Below are 20,799 nucleotides of genomic sequence, written 5' to 3'. Positions count from 1 at the left end.
TAATTTAAATTAATAAAAAAAAGTTTGATATATTATATATTAATTTAATTATAAATATATTATTGAAGAAAAAATATAAAACTTTTCCTATAATTAAATTTTCAAATAACAATTAACTTTAAAATTTATATGGCAATTTAGGTTTGACTCTCAATTATAGTAATTACATAAATTCTTTTCAAAAATCTTGAGAATTGAATTGAAACTGTATATAAATTGATATATTTTAGTTTAGTTTCAATTTTAAAAATTATTAAATTGATACAATTTGAATCAATATTTATTAATTAAAGACAATGAAAAAGGATTATAAACATTTATATTATAAGTAAATATTTTATATGGTGTATATTCATAACTAAAAAATTTAATTTGAATTTGAATATGTTAAATAATATATTTTACCAATTTAATTTGAATAAATACATTAAATCAGATCAAATTTCACCCCTTCTATAAAGTATGCAGCTTACCCATAATGCCAAATCCCAACAACCATAATTAAAAAAGCCTTTTTTATTTTATAATACAAAAAAATTAAAAGAGTAAAAACTCACATGCAAGCTAAGACTTAAAAAAAAAAAAAGCCAACATTTAAGTGAGCAGAGTTTAATGTTTACTTTGTGCTAACCAATAAAATACAGAAGAAGCAACCAAACAAACAAACCCATCAAAATCCAAGTACAACTCTACACAGCAAAACAGAAAAAGGTTAATGTACCCAACACACTATTAATTTGCAGTCCAAATAATGGATAGTGAATAGAGAGAGATAATTCCAAATTGAAACCCTACTCCATTTTAATTTTTTCCAATTCACATTAGGTAGCCCATGTGCTTTGGTAACCCCCTTGTTCTTTTGTTCTTATTCATCACTCATATGATCCCACACTACCTATACCTAAATCATCATCTTTCACAAGCTAAAATAGTGGACTTTTCTTTGGAAGGTCCCTAAATTTCATTCATTACTTCCTTTTCCCCCTTATTGGATTGATGATTCTATGATTTCTCCTTTTTTTTTTATCCTATTTTTCCATGTATTGTTGGCTTCTTGGTGAAGAAAAGAACCTTCTACCAAAAATAGAAAATTATCTATAGAAGATTTTCATTTAAAAAAAATAAAAATTTATACATGATTAACTAAGAATTCTTTTAAATTCATTTATTTCGAATGAACCATTGTAAAAAAATAAAAAAATAAATCTCATTCAATACAAGAACATCTTCAAGATAATTAAGATCAAGTAAATTCATTTATGCAAGTTGCAATTCACAACAAATTAAATTAAAATACAATTGACAACAAATTATTTAAATTAAAATTCAGATACCCAATTGAATTATTTTGTAAAAATTATTATTCCCAACAAAAGTTGTTTAATTTCCTTACCATTTGCCGCAGCCTATCATCCACCTTCGTTTGTCACCGTTATCAACGCTATCGCTGTCGCCACGGCCGCGTCGGGTATCTGTCCACCACCACTTTTATTGCCATGTGCGTGCAATTAATGAGAATTAACCCTCTAACCATAATGTCCAAAGCCAATTAACGGGGCTTGTTTTATTCAAACTAGTAGGGACAAAAACCAGCTCATGAACAACTGTGTTGTTTAAATCCGAATCTTTCATTCTCCAAATCGTACTCTATGTGAAAATTCTGCTGCTGAAAACTCCCCAAGATAATCGCCGGTCCGCTGCGGCCGCCACCACCTCCCGGAGCAGCCGCATTGTCACTGATAAGTGTTAAACAGATGACACCAAAATCAACAAATGCAAAATAATTTGCCAGAGGTAATTGCATCTTAGCACCACCTTTGAACTGAAAAATCAATTCCGGGACAGCAACCGATTTCTCGCCCGAAATATTGAAACACGGCCTTAAACCTGTCTGATTCTGCACTTCAGTGGCTATTGTAGAGTTAGCCATTTTCTTTTCGAATGCTTTGGCTACTAACTCAAAAACTGGACCCTCCATGAACGTGAAAGTTGAGCCTGAGTCCACTATAGTCCCTCCATTGCCGTCGGATTGCGGCACAGAGATATTGTACGGGACTTTAACATGGTGGTCGCCGACTAAGATTTTTCGTAGCATTACATAGTAATATTCTTTAAATGCTCGGTTTGACCCCGTCGGGTTCTTTGCAAATGGTGTGTAACGAAGGCCTGGGGTCTTGGCATCGCCTGAATCCGAACCCATATCCAGAATAAGGTCGCCGCTCACCTGAGTGTCATCGAAGCGGCGAGATACCAAACAGTAAGAGAATTTCTTGAGTTTCAATTGTAGAGGGAGAGACTCCGGGCTGCGACCAAAGCCGGCAATTCCTTCAGGTTGGCGGGTGGAGATGATAGAGCACCCAACCAGAAAATCCGCTACGGTTTTATTCGGGAAATCAAGAGATTCTAATAGTAAAAGCCCTGCTGTGGAGCCTAACCCGTACTGAATTATATAAGGAGGACAACCCTCGGTACAATTTTGGTTGCTGGGGTCACAACCTTGGCAATTAGACTGCACATTGGATCCAAAAATCCAAGCACATTTGGGATTTTGGCAGCCAACAAGCTTGGAAGAAGACGATAGCTTTGGAATAAACTTGGGGATTTTAGTTAAATTGGTGTTTGGGAAGTTACATCCGTTGCAAAGATAGCGAGAGGTACAGGGAAACCAGACAAGGCTACTCCCAGTGTCCATGACAAACTTGACAGTCTGCGGCGGAGTACCGAAGCTCAGGGACATGGAATACCCACCATAGCTGCGAGAGAAGAGAGGAATTTCGATGACGGAGAAGTTGGTATAGGGAAACTTGATATGGTGAGCTCTGGAGAGGGATAGAGAAGATAGATGATTGAGGATTTTCAATGGATCTGAAGAAGGGTATTGTTGGGTGGACAGAGAGAGAGGGATGGTGATAGTGGAAGGTGATGTGAAAGGGAAAACAGAGCATAGAAAGAGAAGAGGGACAAGCCAAGAAGAAAGAGAAAAAGAAGAGGAAGCTTCAGCCATGGAAAGTAACGTAGCTTCTGAACTGGGAAGAATGAGAAGGGAATTGGTGGAGAGGGACTATTTGTAGTTGTTGTAGGGTAACGGTAGACCAGCGTACTGGGGAATATTTTGTACTTTTATTTTTCTTACTCCGATATTTTTTTCAAAATTTTATTTAATTTCTTTTTAATTTTTATTTTTACCTCTTAAAATTGAAATTCTAGTTTCTCCCTTGATGACAATATACTATAAAAATCGTTTCTAATATTTTAAAAAATATAAAAAGGGACAGAAAGGAAGGAAATTGACCTTGCTGGTTGCTACAAAGTAGAAAGTCTTTTTATCCGTTGAGAAAGTATACGTTGCTGGAGGGGAAAATTATAAGATTGGATTGCGAGAGGAGCGCAGATGAACAGATGATGCGAGAGAAGGAAGGAATGCCCATGTAGTGTTTGTAGAAATTCTTCTTGGGAACATTATTATAACGTACACATTGGCAGGAGGAGGGGAGTGTCACACTCATGTATCATATACGTTATCACCCATTTGCCTAAAATCCAAATCAAATTTATCCACAACCAAACCATTCAACTGCACTCTTGATATTCCTGAATTCATCCTAACATCCCTTGTGTGGAAACCCGTTATTATACTCAAATAGCGACCATGTATCATGAGTGTTTTACACTTGACATGTGACCTTCATTCATTTATTTAATGTAATACTCTTAATATAATTATCTTTACATTATAGGTTACCTCTTCCAATTTTAGCATTGTTTTTATTTTGAATTTAATTATTTTTTTAACAATAAATCCTTATTAGGATTCAGATTTCATATCCTAAAAATAACTTCAGGACTACTAAATTAAACTCACTAATTTTTTTTTTAAATTCAGGTATTTCTCACCTTTTTTATCTTTATATTATGGTAAAATTATATTTCTCTTTATATTGGGGTGGGATTATATTAAAACCCTCTCCATAAATGTCAATAAAACTACTCGAATCTGCACCAAAACGTGAAATGTTGTAACTCAGTCAGACATTCATGGGTTTCATTAATTTAGGGTAAATTACACTGATCATCCTTCAATTTAAGTAATTATTTTATTTATATCACTTAACTTTAATTTGTCAAAATAAAATCCCTAACTTTAATTTTACTTAAAAAAAAGTTAGTTTGCAAGTTCATTTCTTTTTTTTTTTAACTAACACTTAATTAATATTTAACAAAAATAAATTTATAAATTATTATTTATTGTTGTTATTATTTATTATTTATTTTTATATAAAAAATTAAAATATTAATAAAATATCATATATTAATAAATATTATTTTAAATTTTAAAATTTATTATTATATTATTTTTTTTATGTCGTTACAAATTAAATTTTAATTGATAATAAATAAAATATATGTAATCAATAATTTTTTTAGTAAATTTAATTAAAATAAAATAATTTTATTAATAATAATTATTAATTATTTTAATCATAAAAATAAGAAAAAAATAAAAAGGAGCAAAAGAATAATTTTTTTTTTTACTATTATTTGTCATGTGGACGTTTTCTTACAAAAATTGAAATTAAGTGATTGGAATAAAATAATTAATATAAATTAAAAGATAATTAGTGAAATTTTAAGAACTAAATGGGCCAAAATTTTGTGCAAATAAAAGGATTTTGGTGTCCAATGGGCATGAGACCAGTCTCAATCTCTGAGGCCCAAGTATTGCTCATTTGTACTATCTCATGTAGCCCACACAAAAATTTATCAAGCCTAGACTGCAAAGACATACCAAACAAACTTACAAACATTTCTTGTTATTGGGCTATTTGTGTATCCATCACTGCCTCTAAGGATTTTTTTTTTTTTTAAATTTTGGAGAAATAAAATGGTTTTCGAAAATTCAATAAGCATAAGGATAATAAAATTTATGAATTAAAGTGTAATTTTTAAAACAAACCAACAATTTATGATAAATCCATGATTTCTTTAAAATTTTTCAACATAAATCCTTCCAACTTGACAAGAATCTTAGAGCTATTTTCTCATTCCAACTTGGAAGAAAAAAAATACAAGATTTCAAGAAAATTGGGTAATTGGATCCTTAGTTATTTTCTAATATTGTCTGCGATTATAAGAGAATAATTTGTTAAATTTGAAGAAAATACTAATCAAATTATATATTAATTTATTTTTAATTTGAACTTATAAAAGTGATTAAATAGCTTTACACATCAAACTGATTAGTTAAATTAATATTATGACTCAACCACTTATATTTACTCTTTCATTTTTGTATTTTCTTAATATGGGACAAGTCTTCCCAACATGATTAATGGAATGATTATAGAGAATCCAACATTCCCACTGAATTCTCCTCTTTCTATTTCCAATTCTTTTCTTGCAAAAGAAAATTTCTTTCTAATTAAGAGCTCCACATCCAATACTTTATCAGTAATATTTAAGATATATCCTCATTTTTTTTAAACTCGATCAAAGTTCAGTTCGAAATTAGAAATATATAAGTTCAGTTCGAAATTAGAAATATATAAATTCAATCCAGAATTCAAACCGATCAAATTAAAATTGACCAAATTGAATTGAAACTGATCAATCCAATTTAGGCCAAAGTCAATATCTTTTCATGTAGAAAAAAAATTATAAAAAAATTAATCATTGAATTTAATCAAAATCAATGATTTCAACCCATAATTAAAATCGATCATATTGATCAAACTTAAAAGAGGGTAAGCGAAATTAACATCCTTTTAGTGAGCCACATAATGTCTATCAACTTATTTTAACACAAGTGCATTTTATGAATAATTAATTTTGATTGTCTTCAAATTCAGTTAAAAAAGAAATTGTGAATAATTTAAAATAATTAACTTTATAATGAATTTACAAATATTACTATTTTGCTTAACATTTTGTAAAGTCTATTGTGAGACAAGAATGGATTAAGTAAGAAGTAAATGTAACACATCATTAGATTAAAATTATATTGAATTTAATAGTCTTTAATTATTAATCTCATGAATAATTTCAAAAATTAATAAATTAAACCCAATTATTATGGTGTTCGGTCCAGTTAATATAGTAATTATAACATGTAGTTGATGATGTGAAAATCTAATTAGTCAAGCTTATTATTGCTTTAATTATGTGCCTATGTTTCATAAGAATAACGCATTGTGTTTCATAAGAATAATGCATTCATTGAGCATTAATTATATTTTTGTTAGCATTAAATGAGAATTACTCAGTGAGTTAACATCCTACCTAAATTATTTAGACTCATGATGTTTGGGCTACTACATTATAAGGGATATGAGTTACATCACTGTTCACAACTTAAGTTTTTTGCATAATAGTAAGCGTTTGATCTTATAATTGATATTAAAGCCGATGTCATGAGTTTGAATCTCTAACAGGTGCTGAGAAATATAGTTAGTAGTATGTCCTAGAGCATATCATTTTGTATGTATCTTGTACATATTTTATTAATAAAAGGCGATTTTACTTTTCCGTTTACATAATGTATTTATGTGTAATAGAAAAGGTTCATTGATATTTTGTTAGAAATTTTATTCTTAAGTTGTTAAGAATATGAGTGACAGTATTTCTAGTACAAAGTATCATAAATTGGTTCACAATCGATGATACTTCACAAAGGACATGACTTATCCAGAAAAGATTGTAATCATGTTTGTTCCCAAGGTATTTATATGAGATATAAATAAAATAGAGTGGTGAGTCTCATGCCACATAACAAATATGATAGGCACTTATACATGATAAGTAGGCCGAACCAGTGACGCTTATGACAAGCACATGGAGTTTACTCTTGTCAATACATTGTCATATATCATATCAGTGTATATAATCTTTAGACCTGAGATAACATAGTTATCTTGTATATAGGTGGTTTGAGTTTGATATTGCTTTCATACTTGTACTGTGTATGGGTATATGGGTATGTGTTGGCTCCTACTAGTTATATATGGAGATAGGTGTTGATCAAGATGGAATCCGTTACTCTAAGTATATAGGGATAAAATCCTATGTTCATTTAATTATTCTTGATGTTTCAAGTTCCTGGCCAGGACAGACAGATTTAGTCAGGAAAGAATTTCTGACAAGAAAATATAATTAATCAAGAACTGAAATTAAAAGAGAACATAATGTTCATAGCAAATGGGGTTTGACATTAACCATGACTCTAGCTCGAATTGGGATTTTGTAATAGAAAGATTCTAGTGCATGGTAACATATGATTAAAGGTTCATTTAAGGTATTTCTTGTTACTGATTGGGTGGCCATGACACGCCATGCTAGGTGTCAACCATGGTCTATAAGATGCCTAAAATGATATAGAGAAATCATTTATGGTAAGAAAAAGTTCTGATGATATTAAGAATTAATATCATATCTCATTGCCAATTAGTGATGAGCCTAGTGAGTCACACACATACACAAGTTAATCACCAAGTAAAATGTGATTTAATTGATTAATTAAAGAGTTTAATTGATTAATTAAATAGATTTGGTTTGCTATGAGATTGCAAAGTCCCTAGCATAGTGTCACGACCCAACCTATGGGCCAGACCGGCACTAGGACCTGGGCCAGCCTAAAGCCCCCGAGGCCCGTTGTAAGCCTAACTATTCATTAACCCAACTCTAAGGCCCATTTGGGCCCAATTTCAAGAATTCAACCTAACAGAGTTCGACCATAAAATGGACCTTTCAACAGAGAGTTTTTGACTCATCCGACCTGTAAACACAATATATATAATCAATTGGGGAGCTTAGCTCACCCTCCACATACTCAAATGTCATAAAAATAAATGGGAGCTTAGCTCCCTCATCCAGTCCATCGAACATACATATAATAATAAGTTTACAGGTCCAAAATAACAATTTATATTATAGACCCAAATCAAATAAATATTTCTAACACATGTGAAAATTCTAGAAGTTAACAGAATTATACAAACATTAATAAATGATCTACGAGGGAGAAAAGTAGGTTAACCTCAAAAATATCCTCCTGTGGCCTGAAAAAATATTGAACAGGAGTGAGCGTTCGACTCAGAGAGTAAAATATCATAATCTCTATAACTATCTAAAGCTAATGCACCCTGTAGAGTGAAATGCAACATCAGCAATATTTTCACATCATAACAGCAAAAAAGTAATTTGGAGTACTCACACACCCAGTAATGTCAAATCATAAATATATGGGAGCTGATCCCCTATACAGCTCTCTTAAATCCAACCTGTGCCAGCGAAGAACTCAAGCCGGACTTTCGCTTAATAAACCAAATCGGGGTCCCAGCGAAGAACTCAAGCCATGTCTACCCCGAAGGACCGAGTCCCAGCGAAGATCTCAAGCCGTGTCTACCCGTCCTATCCATAGTCAACACCACATCACACGCACACCAATGCACGCACACTGCTAAATTACCACAACAACTTCCATGGCACTTTAACAGTTGTGAATGCAACATAAAATGTGCCAAGAGTTTAACTACATAGATATACGCATATAAGTGATGCATTAGCATGCTTGAACATATAATAATATCGAAATTATAATTAAAATTAATATTTTACTCACAGACTTGACAGCAGTCACTGTGGCGGCTGGGCGGAGGAAGAAGGCTGTCTCGGCTCACCTGACAATTTTATTACAATTGTTTAATACAATTGACTCAATACAAACCAAGAAAAGACCAAATACGTCCTAAGTCGTGCCGAAAATCCGGCAGAGTCTCCCCTATAGCTAGGACCTACCCAACCTGCAAATGGGTTTAAAACACACTTCTATATCCACCAACCATACACCCACAACTCAATCATATCACACAACCCCTCCTGGGCCCATCCAAACAGTCATCAATCACAATATGTAAAATTACAGTTTAGTCCTTATAATTAACCCTTTTTGCAAAAACTACCCAAATAAACTCTAAAAATTTTAAAACTTCACCTCGCGATCCTTAGAAATATTATTAGGCTAATGCGAAAAGAATCATAATTTTCTGAGCTACCACGAATATTTATGAATTTTTAATTCCATTTAAGCACTAGAAAATTATGAAAAAGCAAGGTTCGGGTTTACCTATGTCGATTCTGACTCCGGGGACACGCTCGGGACATTTGACAATGGTAGGGTAGCTAAAATCTCGATCCAATTCGGAGACTTTTTCGACAGCCGGTCTGTATGACCGGAAATTCACAGACCCGGACAACTGTCGAATTTCACGAATTGAATATACCTACACGAAGCGCACAACACAGGGGTTAGTATAAAATTTTTACGGAATTTTCTAAGCTCATTTAATGCTCGAAAAAACACTACGAAATTTCGTGGGACCCACCGAAAAACGGTGTTGAAAAAATTTGAAATTTATATTGCCGCGAAGCTCTCAACATGTGGAGCTCTTTGGTACTCTCGGTTTTCTCGTGGGATTCACGGTTTGTGAGAAATCTAGCCCAGAAATCAAAAGTGGCTAAAACTTTTCGAACCAAAATTAGATAAATTGCTCGATGGATTTTGGTGTTCTTGGTGTCTATGGAAAGCTCTCGAGGTGTAGATGTTGTTTGACACAAGACCCGGCCCAATCGGTGGCCGGATCGACCGAATTTCGGCCGGAAAGACGAAGCGTCGCACACGCGCAGGGGAGGCGTTTAAGCGAGTTTTTCGGCCGCTGGAGCGTCGGCTGGCCGTGGGGAGGTGGTGGGGCAGCACGCCGGCGAGGTGGGGTGGCTGGGGAGGTGGCGGCGCGACCTGGGGGTGAGGGAGGAGAGAGAAAATGGGAAGGGAATGAGGGGAGGTCGGGACGCACGCGGGGAGAAAGAAAAAGGAAGAAGAAGCTGGTCTGATTCGACTGGTCTGATCCGGTCCAGTTTGATTGGGCCAGTTCGATTCAAGATACAAAATTTTGAATTTTTACTCTGCATTGAGACCGAAAACCAGGCCCACAAATTCTAGAAAACTCATAAAAATTCGTAGACTCTAAATATATTTTTAGTTTTACCATGTGGTCTTTAAATTAATTTTTAAAAATCATCAAAGTTTATATTTTCAAAAAATTGAACCCGATTTCTAAAACCTGAAAATTTTCAAATAATGTCCTAAAATTTAAATAAAATTAAAATATTAATATTTCTCACAACATAATAAATAACAAAAAAATTTGGGGTGTTACACATGGATTGAAACCAAATATAGGTTATTGGATGTATAGTATAAGTTAAATTTATATTTAAAGTGTTTAAATATGAACTTAATTATGAGAAATTAATTAATAGAGATTAATTAGTTAATTTATATTTGATTAAATTGATTAGAAGAGGAGAAATAATGATTTTGGGTTTAGAACTCAAAATTACAATATAAAGGTAATTTGGTAATTTCACATAGTGACACATGACACCATAAAATGGTGACACATGACACCATATAAACTTGTCATTTGTCTTCCTATCATGTAAAATGATCAAAGTCAAGATTAAGTCTAGCTTTGACACTTGGTTTAATAAGATTAAGTCAATTAAAAATAAGATGCAATGTGATGTAACATATAGCAAATGGTTTAAGTGATTATTTGACCTAATTATAAAAGGGAAAGAAAAAAAAATTAAAAAAGATAACTCTCACTATTCTAAGGGTGGCAGCAGCCACTATTCCCTCTCCCTCTTCTTGTTTTCTTCATCAATTCAAAGAGAATCATTCATTTCTTTTGAATTAAAATTGCTATAAATTGTTTCTAGTATTTTATACACATATATAACCTCTCTAAAAGCAAAACCCTAACTTATAATTGATTGGGAAGGCTTGAGAAGCAAAATTGGGAGCTGCTATTGGTGATCTTGGTGTGGACAAGCTAGAGGGACAACACTTTGAGTCCTAGGAGCTTCCTAAAGGTGTCAATTCATCCATAGTGCATAAAAAATGTTAGTGCCCAAATTCTTCTTTCAAATTAGGGTTTAATTGAATTAATTTATTACTTCACAATTTTAAATGAAAAATAAAGATCCTAATACATATTAAAAGTGTTTTAATATGTAATTGAGCATTGAAATTAATTAGGCATATAAAAGATGTGGCATGATGCATGAAACCCTAGAAGAAAAATTTTAAAATTCAATGCTCCAATGCACCAATTACCATGCTTCCGCTCCTTCAATTATTGACATTGAATAAGAATAACTTAGTGGGATATTCTATAGAAGATGCATCTTTGCTAACCATTTAAATTTTTGGCATAATAATAAGTATTCAAGCGTACAATATTAATTTCCATTATTAATTGATTGAATATTAAATATATATATTTGATATGGTGAAAGTGAATGATTTATGATGGATTGAGTTCATGCGACATTCTAAATATATGATAAAAATTAGTTGAAATTATTTATAAGTTGTCAAATATTTAAATTTTTTAAAATTATTCAAAAATATAAAAAAATAATAATTTAATAAAAAAATTAATATCCCACTTTATAATCACAATTAGTTTACTATATATTTTTAATTTAAATTAAAATAAATATATATATTTTTTTTATTTTTCTATAATAGAGAATTGACTTATTATTGTATATTATATTAAAGTTTATAAAAGACTTATTGTATATATTTGTTATTTAAAAGTGGATGAAGTCTACCAAACAAATTATACACTATTAGTGGATGGAAGGAATAGGTTCATAATCGGAAGACCTATTTCTCTTGTAATTGATATCTTTTTAACATCTCAAGAAGGTAAGTGTCAATAAAATAACACTTAATATGAGCAAATTATAAAATTATTTTTTAATATTTAAGAAGGATTTTTTTTTATATAATTTTATGAGATAAGAAAACTATTATCAATGAATTTAAAAAAAAAATAGAAGATAAAGCTTTTATTAAATTGATAGAGAAATAAAATATGAAATACAAATTTCATACTACTATAATTTTTTCAAAATAAAATTTAAAATAAATCACTTATACAATATATAATAGTAATTATTTTGATTTGAAATATTTAATTTTATTGATAAAAGTTTTTAAATTGAGAAAATCTGAATATTCTTATGGCACTTCTATCCAAATAAAAAATTAAACATCTAATAACTTTGTAAAAAGAAAATTCTTATAGTGAGGGAAATAATAAATGCTTGCAAAAGAGAAAATACTAGATGTTCATAGAAGATGAGATAACAAATTTTCTAAAAAGATAAGATAAAATTCAAATACATAATTTAAAAAGACACGAATTTAAATATTATCAAAAAAAAATACAAAATAATAAAAAGAAAAGAGAGCAATCACTATTAAAAATACTTATCGATGATCATCCGAAAAAGGTTACAGTAGAAATGAGGAGATAGATAAAGAGAGAATTTTAAAGAGGCAGATAAATATTTATTTTTAATATTAAATAAAATTAAGATTAAAATTAAAATTTTTATTTTTTTAAATTATAAACTAACCATTTGATCAACACACTATTAACAAATAATATCATTATTGTAATTATATATTTTATTAATCAGACTATATTAATTTCGAAATTCTATCATTCTATTATCAATATACAAGTTAAAACTTATAATTAATATTTTATTTATTGAATCTTATTTAAGAATCAATAATAATAAAATAAAATTTGATGGAATCATATATATATGTAGAGAGAGAGAGAGAGCAAATTTGGCGGATGATGGGCTATGACCATGTACATGTGAAAGAGAGAATTCAATGATTCTTTGAGATCGGATACTTGAGAAATGCATTAGAGATGGAGTATAACATCATGCATGGATCTTTGAATATCTTCAATATCTACGTTAAGATCTCCTTCCCCACTCCCTTAATTCACGTTTTCCCTATCTCAATCAAAATCTAAATATCACACAGGTTTGAAACAGATTCAAATAATTATAAATAAATTATAATTAAATTTAAATTTAATTAATAAGATTTTTATAAATATTTTATTTATTATTATTTATATATATATATATTTTACATTTATAATAAATATAAAAAAAATCTATATAACATAATATTAACATAGAAAGATGTTATACACTTGTACATGGCAGGTTGGCAGTGAAAAATGAAAATACTCAAAAGTTGAATTAATTTTTTTTTAATTTGTATAATAATTACACCAAATTATTTTTTAGGAGCTTAATTCATTTATAAAATTATAATTTAGTAATATTAGAATTTTATGAAATGAAAATATAATCAACAAAGAAAAACATATAGCGCACGTGAGAGGTAGTTGAAACGAACTTATAACCGTCTAGAGGTAACAGGTGGCAGCAGTTCCAAGATATTGAAAATCTCGAGAAATCCAACCATCCATTCATCCATCCATCCATCAATTCATCATCAATGAGATTAGAAGACAAAGGCGTTTTGTGAATCTGACACACACAAATCATAATAATCAAACGTCACACGTCTAATAATTATTCAGACACACTTCTTCTCCTTTTTACTGATATGTCTGCTCCGGAGACACACTTTGTCTCTGTGTCGACGTCGGTTATTTAACCGGCGGCTGTTCGCACGTGTGTCCACCGTAATCGTCTCTCTCTGGTCCACATTCCATCCATTTCGCGCTCATCTTTTTTAGATTCATCGAACCGAGAAAATCTTCATCCGACGGTTAAGATTCGATAGTACTTCACAGGAAAAACAATGTGTCGGCAATGCAAAGCGGACTGCGGCGTAGTAATTAGGTTCAAAATTTATAGGCCAATTTGTAATTTAATTAATCGTTATTTCACGTTTCGTGCAAATTATCTTGTATAATTATTTAATTTATTTGTATAATCAATTTTTGAAATTATAATTTTACAAAGAATAATAATAAAATTTTAATTTTATTAATTTCTAATATCTTTATATATAAATATTATACTTTAATAATAAAATTACACATTTTTTAAATGAAAAATATATACATTTTTTAAAATATATGTGAACAATAAATATTTAAAATATAAATAATATTTGAGTTATCTTCATATTTATATTAAGTTTGAACAAAGATAAAATAAAAGGAAAAAGAAAATTTAAAAATAAAATAATTTTATTTTTTATTATTTTGTATTTGAATAAAAAGAAAATAAAAGAGAAAAGAGAATTTTAGAAGAAAATAAAAGTATTTTATTCGCTTCTATTTTATCTTTAAAATAAAAAAAAATAAAAAAAATATATATAAAATCATAAATATATGACTATATTATATAAGTTTTATTTTTTAAATTATGAATAAAATTATAATTTTACTATTTATAAAATAATTTTTTCTCTTATATTTTCTTTTTATTATTCAAATATAAAAGAAAAAAAATATTTTTTTCTTATTATTATTAATTTTTTCATTTTTCTCTCATTATTTTTCTTTCCCCGATCAAATACAATGTTAAAGTAAAGAGATTGTGGGATGACTACCTCTATTCATACACAGAAGTGGTAATTTGGATTGGCGGGCGATCACGATGACTCTTTCATTACGCAGACTATATAACATGATTGATATTATATTATGTTTGATTAATTTAATAAGATATAATTATTTAATATGGTTTAATATGAATCAATATCTATTTAATATAATTTGATATAATTTAATTTATTTATTAACTATTTAATTTAATTTTTAAATATAACCATAAATATTTTTGATAGTTAATAATGGATGATAACTAATATTTCTTAAATATTTGATAAAATTATCTTTAATTATTATTATTATATGTATATATTATATTATTTGTTTTTTATTAAAATAAATATATAACTATTAATTTATTATATAATATATATAAATTAAAATATAATTTTAAAAATACAATTATTTTAATGTATATACATATTTTTTATTATATGAAAATAAACATTATAAATAGATTAATTATTATTTATAATTTTTTTATGTTTATCTATTATTTCAAATAATTATAAATAATTTATTAATATAAAAAAAATATTTTGAATAAAAAAAACTTGGTAAGTGATAAATATTTTAAAAGGTAATATAGTTTAAATAATAAAAAATTCTATAATTGATTAGAAAAAACCCTAAAAATGAAGCTAATATAAAATTATAACTATTTAATTTATTCAATATCATTTATAATTTTGGCATGTTTATCAATTATATTAATTAAATATCAATTATATCTAATAACTGAAACGAATAACTTATTTAACGGTGTTAGAGATAAATCGATGTAAATTAAATATGAATATAAATAAATTTAATAAATTTAATTTTAACCCTTTATTTTTTTAATTATTTTTTTTTTCAATTTTAATTATCCTCTCACCTTCTAAAATTGTCACCCCATTCATTCACACATAAGATGGTCAAATATAATCTGACTAGAAGATAAGATCTGCATGGAGTGAAGGAAGCATAAATGAGGGAATCGAAGGTAATGATTTCACTAGAAACGCATCCACATGCGCCATTGTATTGTATTGCATCAAGTTGCGACTGTCACCATCGTCTCCATTCCTACTTCTATCTCAACCTGCAATTTGTAGGAAGCTATTCTATATGTGTATTCATACTTCTATTTATTTCATGTCGGAGACACACTGAATATTTACTTGATTCTTCATGAGAAAGCGTGTACTTATCTATAGAAGGTTGATTTTATTTACCATAATGAATTTGGCAAGCTCACCATCGACCCCTTGCTCTTCTTGCAACAGAAGACACTGACAGACGCCTAAAACAAAATCCAGCTACAACCTTTTAATACGATGGCTAGAATATATCTAAAATGATAGTAGGAAAATTAATGGAAATATCATCCTAGTAAAGTTATGTTTGGTTTAAAATTTTCTACTTTGTGAAAAAATTTCTTTCTGGAAATTAATTTATTCTCATAGAGTGAGTAAGTTAATTTATCGAAAATAAAAGAAATTGCTTTCTGATTTCTCAAGAAATTGAAATAAAGTGTCAATTAAATGAGAGATTTTCATACTTCATGGAAATTTAAAAATCTGTTTATTTGTGGAAAATAATTTTCTGCTTTCTATTTTTTATTTTATAAGAAAATAATAATTTTCATTTTTCATGGAAAACAAGAAAAAACATAGAAAATATGTTCACTTGCAAATAATAAATGTAATGATCCAACTCAAGGGCCGTTACCAGAGCTAGGAATCAGATCAACTTAAGGCCATCGGAATCCATTGTAAGCCTGAAACCTGAGAAACATACATACATTTTTACATCTCATCCTCTTAATATACATCAAACCATTACACCTTAGTCGCTTTATCCATACATAATTATTCATAACATAATAATGGTTCCTTAACATACATAAGATCTAAAGTATAATGGTTCAATATGTATACCTTCAAAAGGGTTAATACAATATATACATCATCATACTTTAACGAATATTACATATTTGTAATCCTTTAAACACCAGCAGAGTACTATCCACTCATAAATTACATGTCCATCTACTTATACATTATACATAAGGGGCTAAGACTGTAACATCCTAAATTTTTAAATAAAAATTATATTTTAACTTCTGGTGTTGTGAGCTTCGCATAGGTATTTTCTTTTCGAGGAAATTCCATCGACGACTGGGACTGCATTTTCAGGTCAGAAACATGGGCTATCGGACCCACTTCAGAAGTAGGTCAATATTATAGTACTTTCCACCATTTTTCAGATACCTCGGAAGCATCCCAGGTGTCAAAATTGACATAGGTAAATGGGGCCCGAACTTCAAATATCTCATTTACCTAAGGTTAAGTTTAGAATAAAATTTATAATATATTCATTGATAGTTAAAAAATTATGATTCCAATTGTATTATTATAATAGCCTTGTGAAGGATTGTGAGGCATGATTATAGAATTTTTGGGGTTAGTTTTGATAGTTTTTGCAAAATGTTAGTTTTAAGCTTAATAGCTGACTAATATAAATATGTAAGTTTTTGTTGTTGTGGCAGCCTAGGAGGGGCATTATGATGTTGTTGTGTTGTGGGCCTAAGGCCCTTGGATTAGAAAGTATTATTTGAGCTATTTTACAAGTTGAGTAGGTCCTAAGTACAGGAGAAACTCTGCTGGATATCTAGCATTGATTTAGGGTATCTTTAACTCTTTAAGTCCTTGCTTTGTTTTAATATTGATAAATTTATGAATATAATTGTTTAGGTAAACCAAGTCAACCCTCCTCCTATTTCTAGGAGCCTCAATGATCTTTGGTTAATTTGTGAGTAAATATTGATTATATTTATAATTTTAATATTAATAATTTATATTCAAGGCATACTTATGTATTCACGTATATGTCTGTATATATTTAGTTAAACGCTAGGCATGCTCTTTGGTTGTATACCTTATTGAACTCTTTTGTGGATATCCCCTTAAGATGATTTAGAGCTTCATGTGTGTATGTTGGTGTATGCATGGTGTGGATGCAGACTTTGGTAGGACGGGTTGTCGCGGCTAGAGCTTGACTCGTTGGGACCTGATCTTTAAATGGATAAGTCAGGGTGAGTACAGCTTTGAGTTAATATCGCTGAGCCCCGCACTTTGATTATTAAGAGTAAATTTGACTTGAGTTGACTTCGCTAGCAGGTATTGGAATTAAGAGAGCTGTATAGGGGATCAGCTCTCATATATATTTATTGATATGACACACGAGTGTGTGAGAGCTCCAAATTATTTTTTGTGTGAATATTATTTGAATTATTTGAAACTATATGAATATGTTGCATTTCATTCATAGGAATACATTAGGCTTAGATAATTATAGAAATTATATTTAAAATTAATATTTTATTCTATGAGTCGAATACTCAAACCTTGTCACGACCCAACCTATGGGCCGGGCCGGCACTAGGACCTGGGCCAGCCTAAAGCCCCCGAGGCCCGTAGTAAGCCTAACTGTTCATTAACCCAACTCTAAGGCCCATTGGGCCTAAATTCAAGAAAACAAACGGACAGAGTCCGGCCATAAAATGGACTTTCCAACGGGGAGTTTTCGACTCACCCGACCTGTAAACACAATAAACAATCCATTGGGGAGCTCAGCTCACCCTCCACATACTCATCAACATAATAATAAATGGGAGCTCAGCTCCCTCATCCAATCCATCAAAACAGACTTAAAATATTAAGTTTACAAGTCCAACATGATAATAATATTACAGACCAAATTCAAATAATTACTGCTAACACATGCGGAAATTCTAGGAGTAAATAAAATTACACAAATATCGATAAACAACCTGCGAAGTATAAGCGAGTTAACCGAATAAAATATCCTCCTGCGGCTGTAAAAATTTTTGAACAGTGGAGCTCGACTCAGAGAGTAAAATATCAATTTTAACCATAATCTCTATAACTATCTGTAACTAATGCACCATGTAGAGTGAAATGCAACATCAACATCATATTCACATCATAGCATCAAAAAGGTAATTTGGAGCACTCACACACCCTGTAGTATCAATCATAACATATGGGGTGATCCCTATCTGACTCTCTTAAATCCAACTTTGGTGCAATTACTCAAGCTCGGACTTCCACTTAATAACCAAATCGAGGTCCCAGTGAATTACTCAAGCGTGACTACCCCTCGAAGGATCGGGTCCCAATGAATTACTCAAGCGTGGCGCCTGGTCTATCCATAGTCCACACCACATCACACGCACGCCAGCACGCACTGCTGCTCCAAATTACCACAACAACATTCATGGCACATTAACAGTTATGAATGCAACATAATTCGTGCCTAGAGTTTAACTACATAAATATATGCATATAAGTGATGCATGGGCATGCTGAACATATAATAATATCGAAATTACAATTAAAATTAATATTTTACTCACAGACTTGACGACAATTTACTGTGGCGGCTGGGCGGAGGAAGAAGGCTGTCCCGGCTCACCTGACAATTACATTACATCTATTTAATAAATTTGACTCAATACAAACAAAGAAAAAGATCAAGTACGTCCTAAGTCGTGCCGAAAATCCAGCAGAGTCTCCCCTATACCTAGGACCTACCCAACCTGCAAAAGGGCAAAAAAAAAAACGCACTTCTATATTCACAATCCATATATCAACAGTTCAATCATATCACACAGCCCCTCCTGGGCCCATCAAATCAATCATCCATCACAATACGCAAAATTTCAATTTAGTCCTTATTATTGATCATTTTTGCAAAAACTCCCTAAACAAGCTCTAAAAATTATAAAACTTTGCCCCGCGGTCCTTAGCAATATTACTAAGCTATTGCAAAAAGAATCGTAATTTTCTAAGCTACCACGAATATTTTATGGATTTTTAATCCTATTTAAGCACTAGAAATTACGAAAAAGCAAGGTTCGGGTTTACCTTTGCCGATTCTGACTTCGGGAACGCTCTCGGGACGTCTGACAATGGGGGGCTAGCCAAAACCTCGGTCCAATTCGGAGACTTTTCAGTGCAGTGCATGCGGCCCGAAATTTGCGAATCCAGGTCAAGCTGCCGAATTTCGCGAATCGAGGATACCTACACGAAGCCCATAACACGGGGGTTAGTACATAAATTTTTCAGAATTTTCTAAGCTCATTAAATGCTCGGAAAAACACTGCGAAGTTTCGTGGGACCCATCGAAAAACGGTGTCGGAAAAATTCGAAATTTATGTCGTTGCGAAGCTCTCGACGAATGGAGCGTGCTGGTGGCCTCGGTTTTCGTGGGATTATTTGTTTTCGAAATCTAGCCCAAAAGTCGAAATGGGCTAAAATCTTCCCGAGCAAAAATTGGACAATTCGCTCGATGGATTTCGGCGTTCTTGGTGTCTATGGAAAGCTCTCGCCGAGTAGATGATTTTTGACACAAGACCCGGTCCAATCGGTGGCCGGATCGGCCGGATTTGGCCGGAGAAGTCGAAGCGGCCTTGCGAGCGTTTTCACGCGCGTTTTCTGCCGATTCGGCGTGCGTGCCATTTGGCTGGTGGCGGTGTGGCCGGGTAAGAAGCGAGAGAAAGCGAGAGAAAAGGGAGAGAGCCATCGCGCGCGGGAGAAGAAAAAGGAAGAAGGAAAAGGGCCGGTCCGATTCGGCCGGTTCGATTCGAAATACAAAATTTTGAATTTTTACTCTGCCTCGGGACCGAAAACGAGATCCAAAAATTTCGAAAAAATTTCATAAAACTCAGAAAAATACGTAGACTCCAAATATATTTTTAGTTTTGCCACGTGGTCTTTAAATTAATTTTTAAAAATCATCAAAGTTTATATTTTCGGAAAATCGAACCCGATTTTTAAAATCCGAAAAATCTCAAAAAAATTCCTAAAATTCAAATAAAATTAAAATACCAAAAATACTCATAAATTTAAAATTTTTGGGGTGTTACATTCTTCCCCCCTTACAGAAAATTCGTCCTCGAATTTTTACACAAGGCAGAATAAAGCACATGATTATACATTGAACAGATAAGGGTACTTGCTACGCATGTCCCGTTCTGACTCCTCCACAAAACCTTAACCATAGGGATCTGTTTTGATCTCAGCTGTCTCACTTGGTAGTCCACTATGGCTACAGGCTGCTCCTCAAATGTCAAGTTCTCTTTTAGCTCTATCACATCCGGCTGCAGTACATGAGAAGGATCGGGAATGTATTTCCTGAGCATGGAGATGTGAAACACGGGATGAACGTGAGAGAGGTTGGGTGGTAGCTCCAACCGTGAGCAAGCTGCTCCAACTCTATCAGTAACCTCAAAAGGTCAGATATACCGAGGTGCCAACTTGCC

General features: G+C 31.4%; 1 protein-coding gene across 1 annotated transcript; it reads right to left on the bottom strand.

The window, feature by feature from the left end:
* Positions 1–1,227: 1,227 nt before the first annotated feature.
* Positions 1,228–3,079, bottom strand: LOC110661334 (probable aspartyl protease At4g16563). Its single transcript, XM_021819926.2, has one exon. It carries the CDS (start codon positions 3,002–3,004, stop codon positions 1,595–1,597), a length of 1,410 nt encoding a protein of 469 aa, XP_021675618.2. The 5' UTR covers positions 3,005–3,079; the 3' UTR covers positions 1,228–1,594.
* Between the last annotated feature and the right edge of the window lie 17,720 nt (positions 3,080–20,799).

Source organism: Hevea brasiliensis, chromosome 3 (assembly GCF_030052815.1).
Source record: "Hevea brasiliensis isolate MT/VB/25A 57/8 chromosome 3, ASM3005281v1, whole genome shotgun sequence".
Lineage (NCBI taxonomy): Eukaryota > Viridiplantae > Streptophyta > Magnoliopsida > Malpighiales > Euphorbiaceae > Hevea > Hevea brasiliensis.
This window is presented reverse-complemented; position numbering and strand designations above follow the sequence as displayed.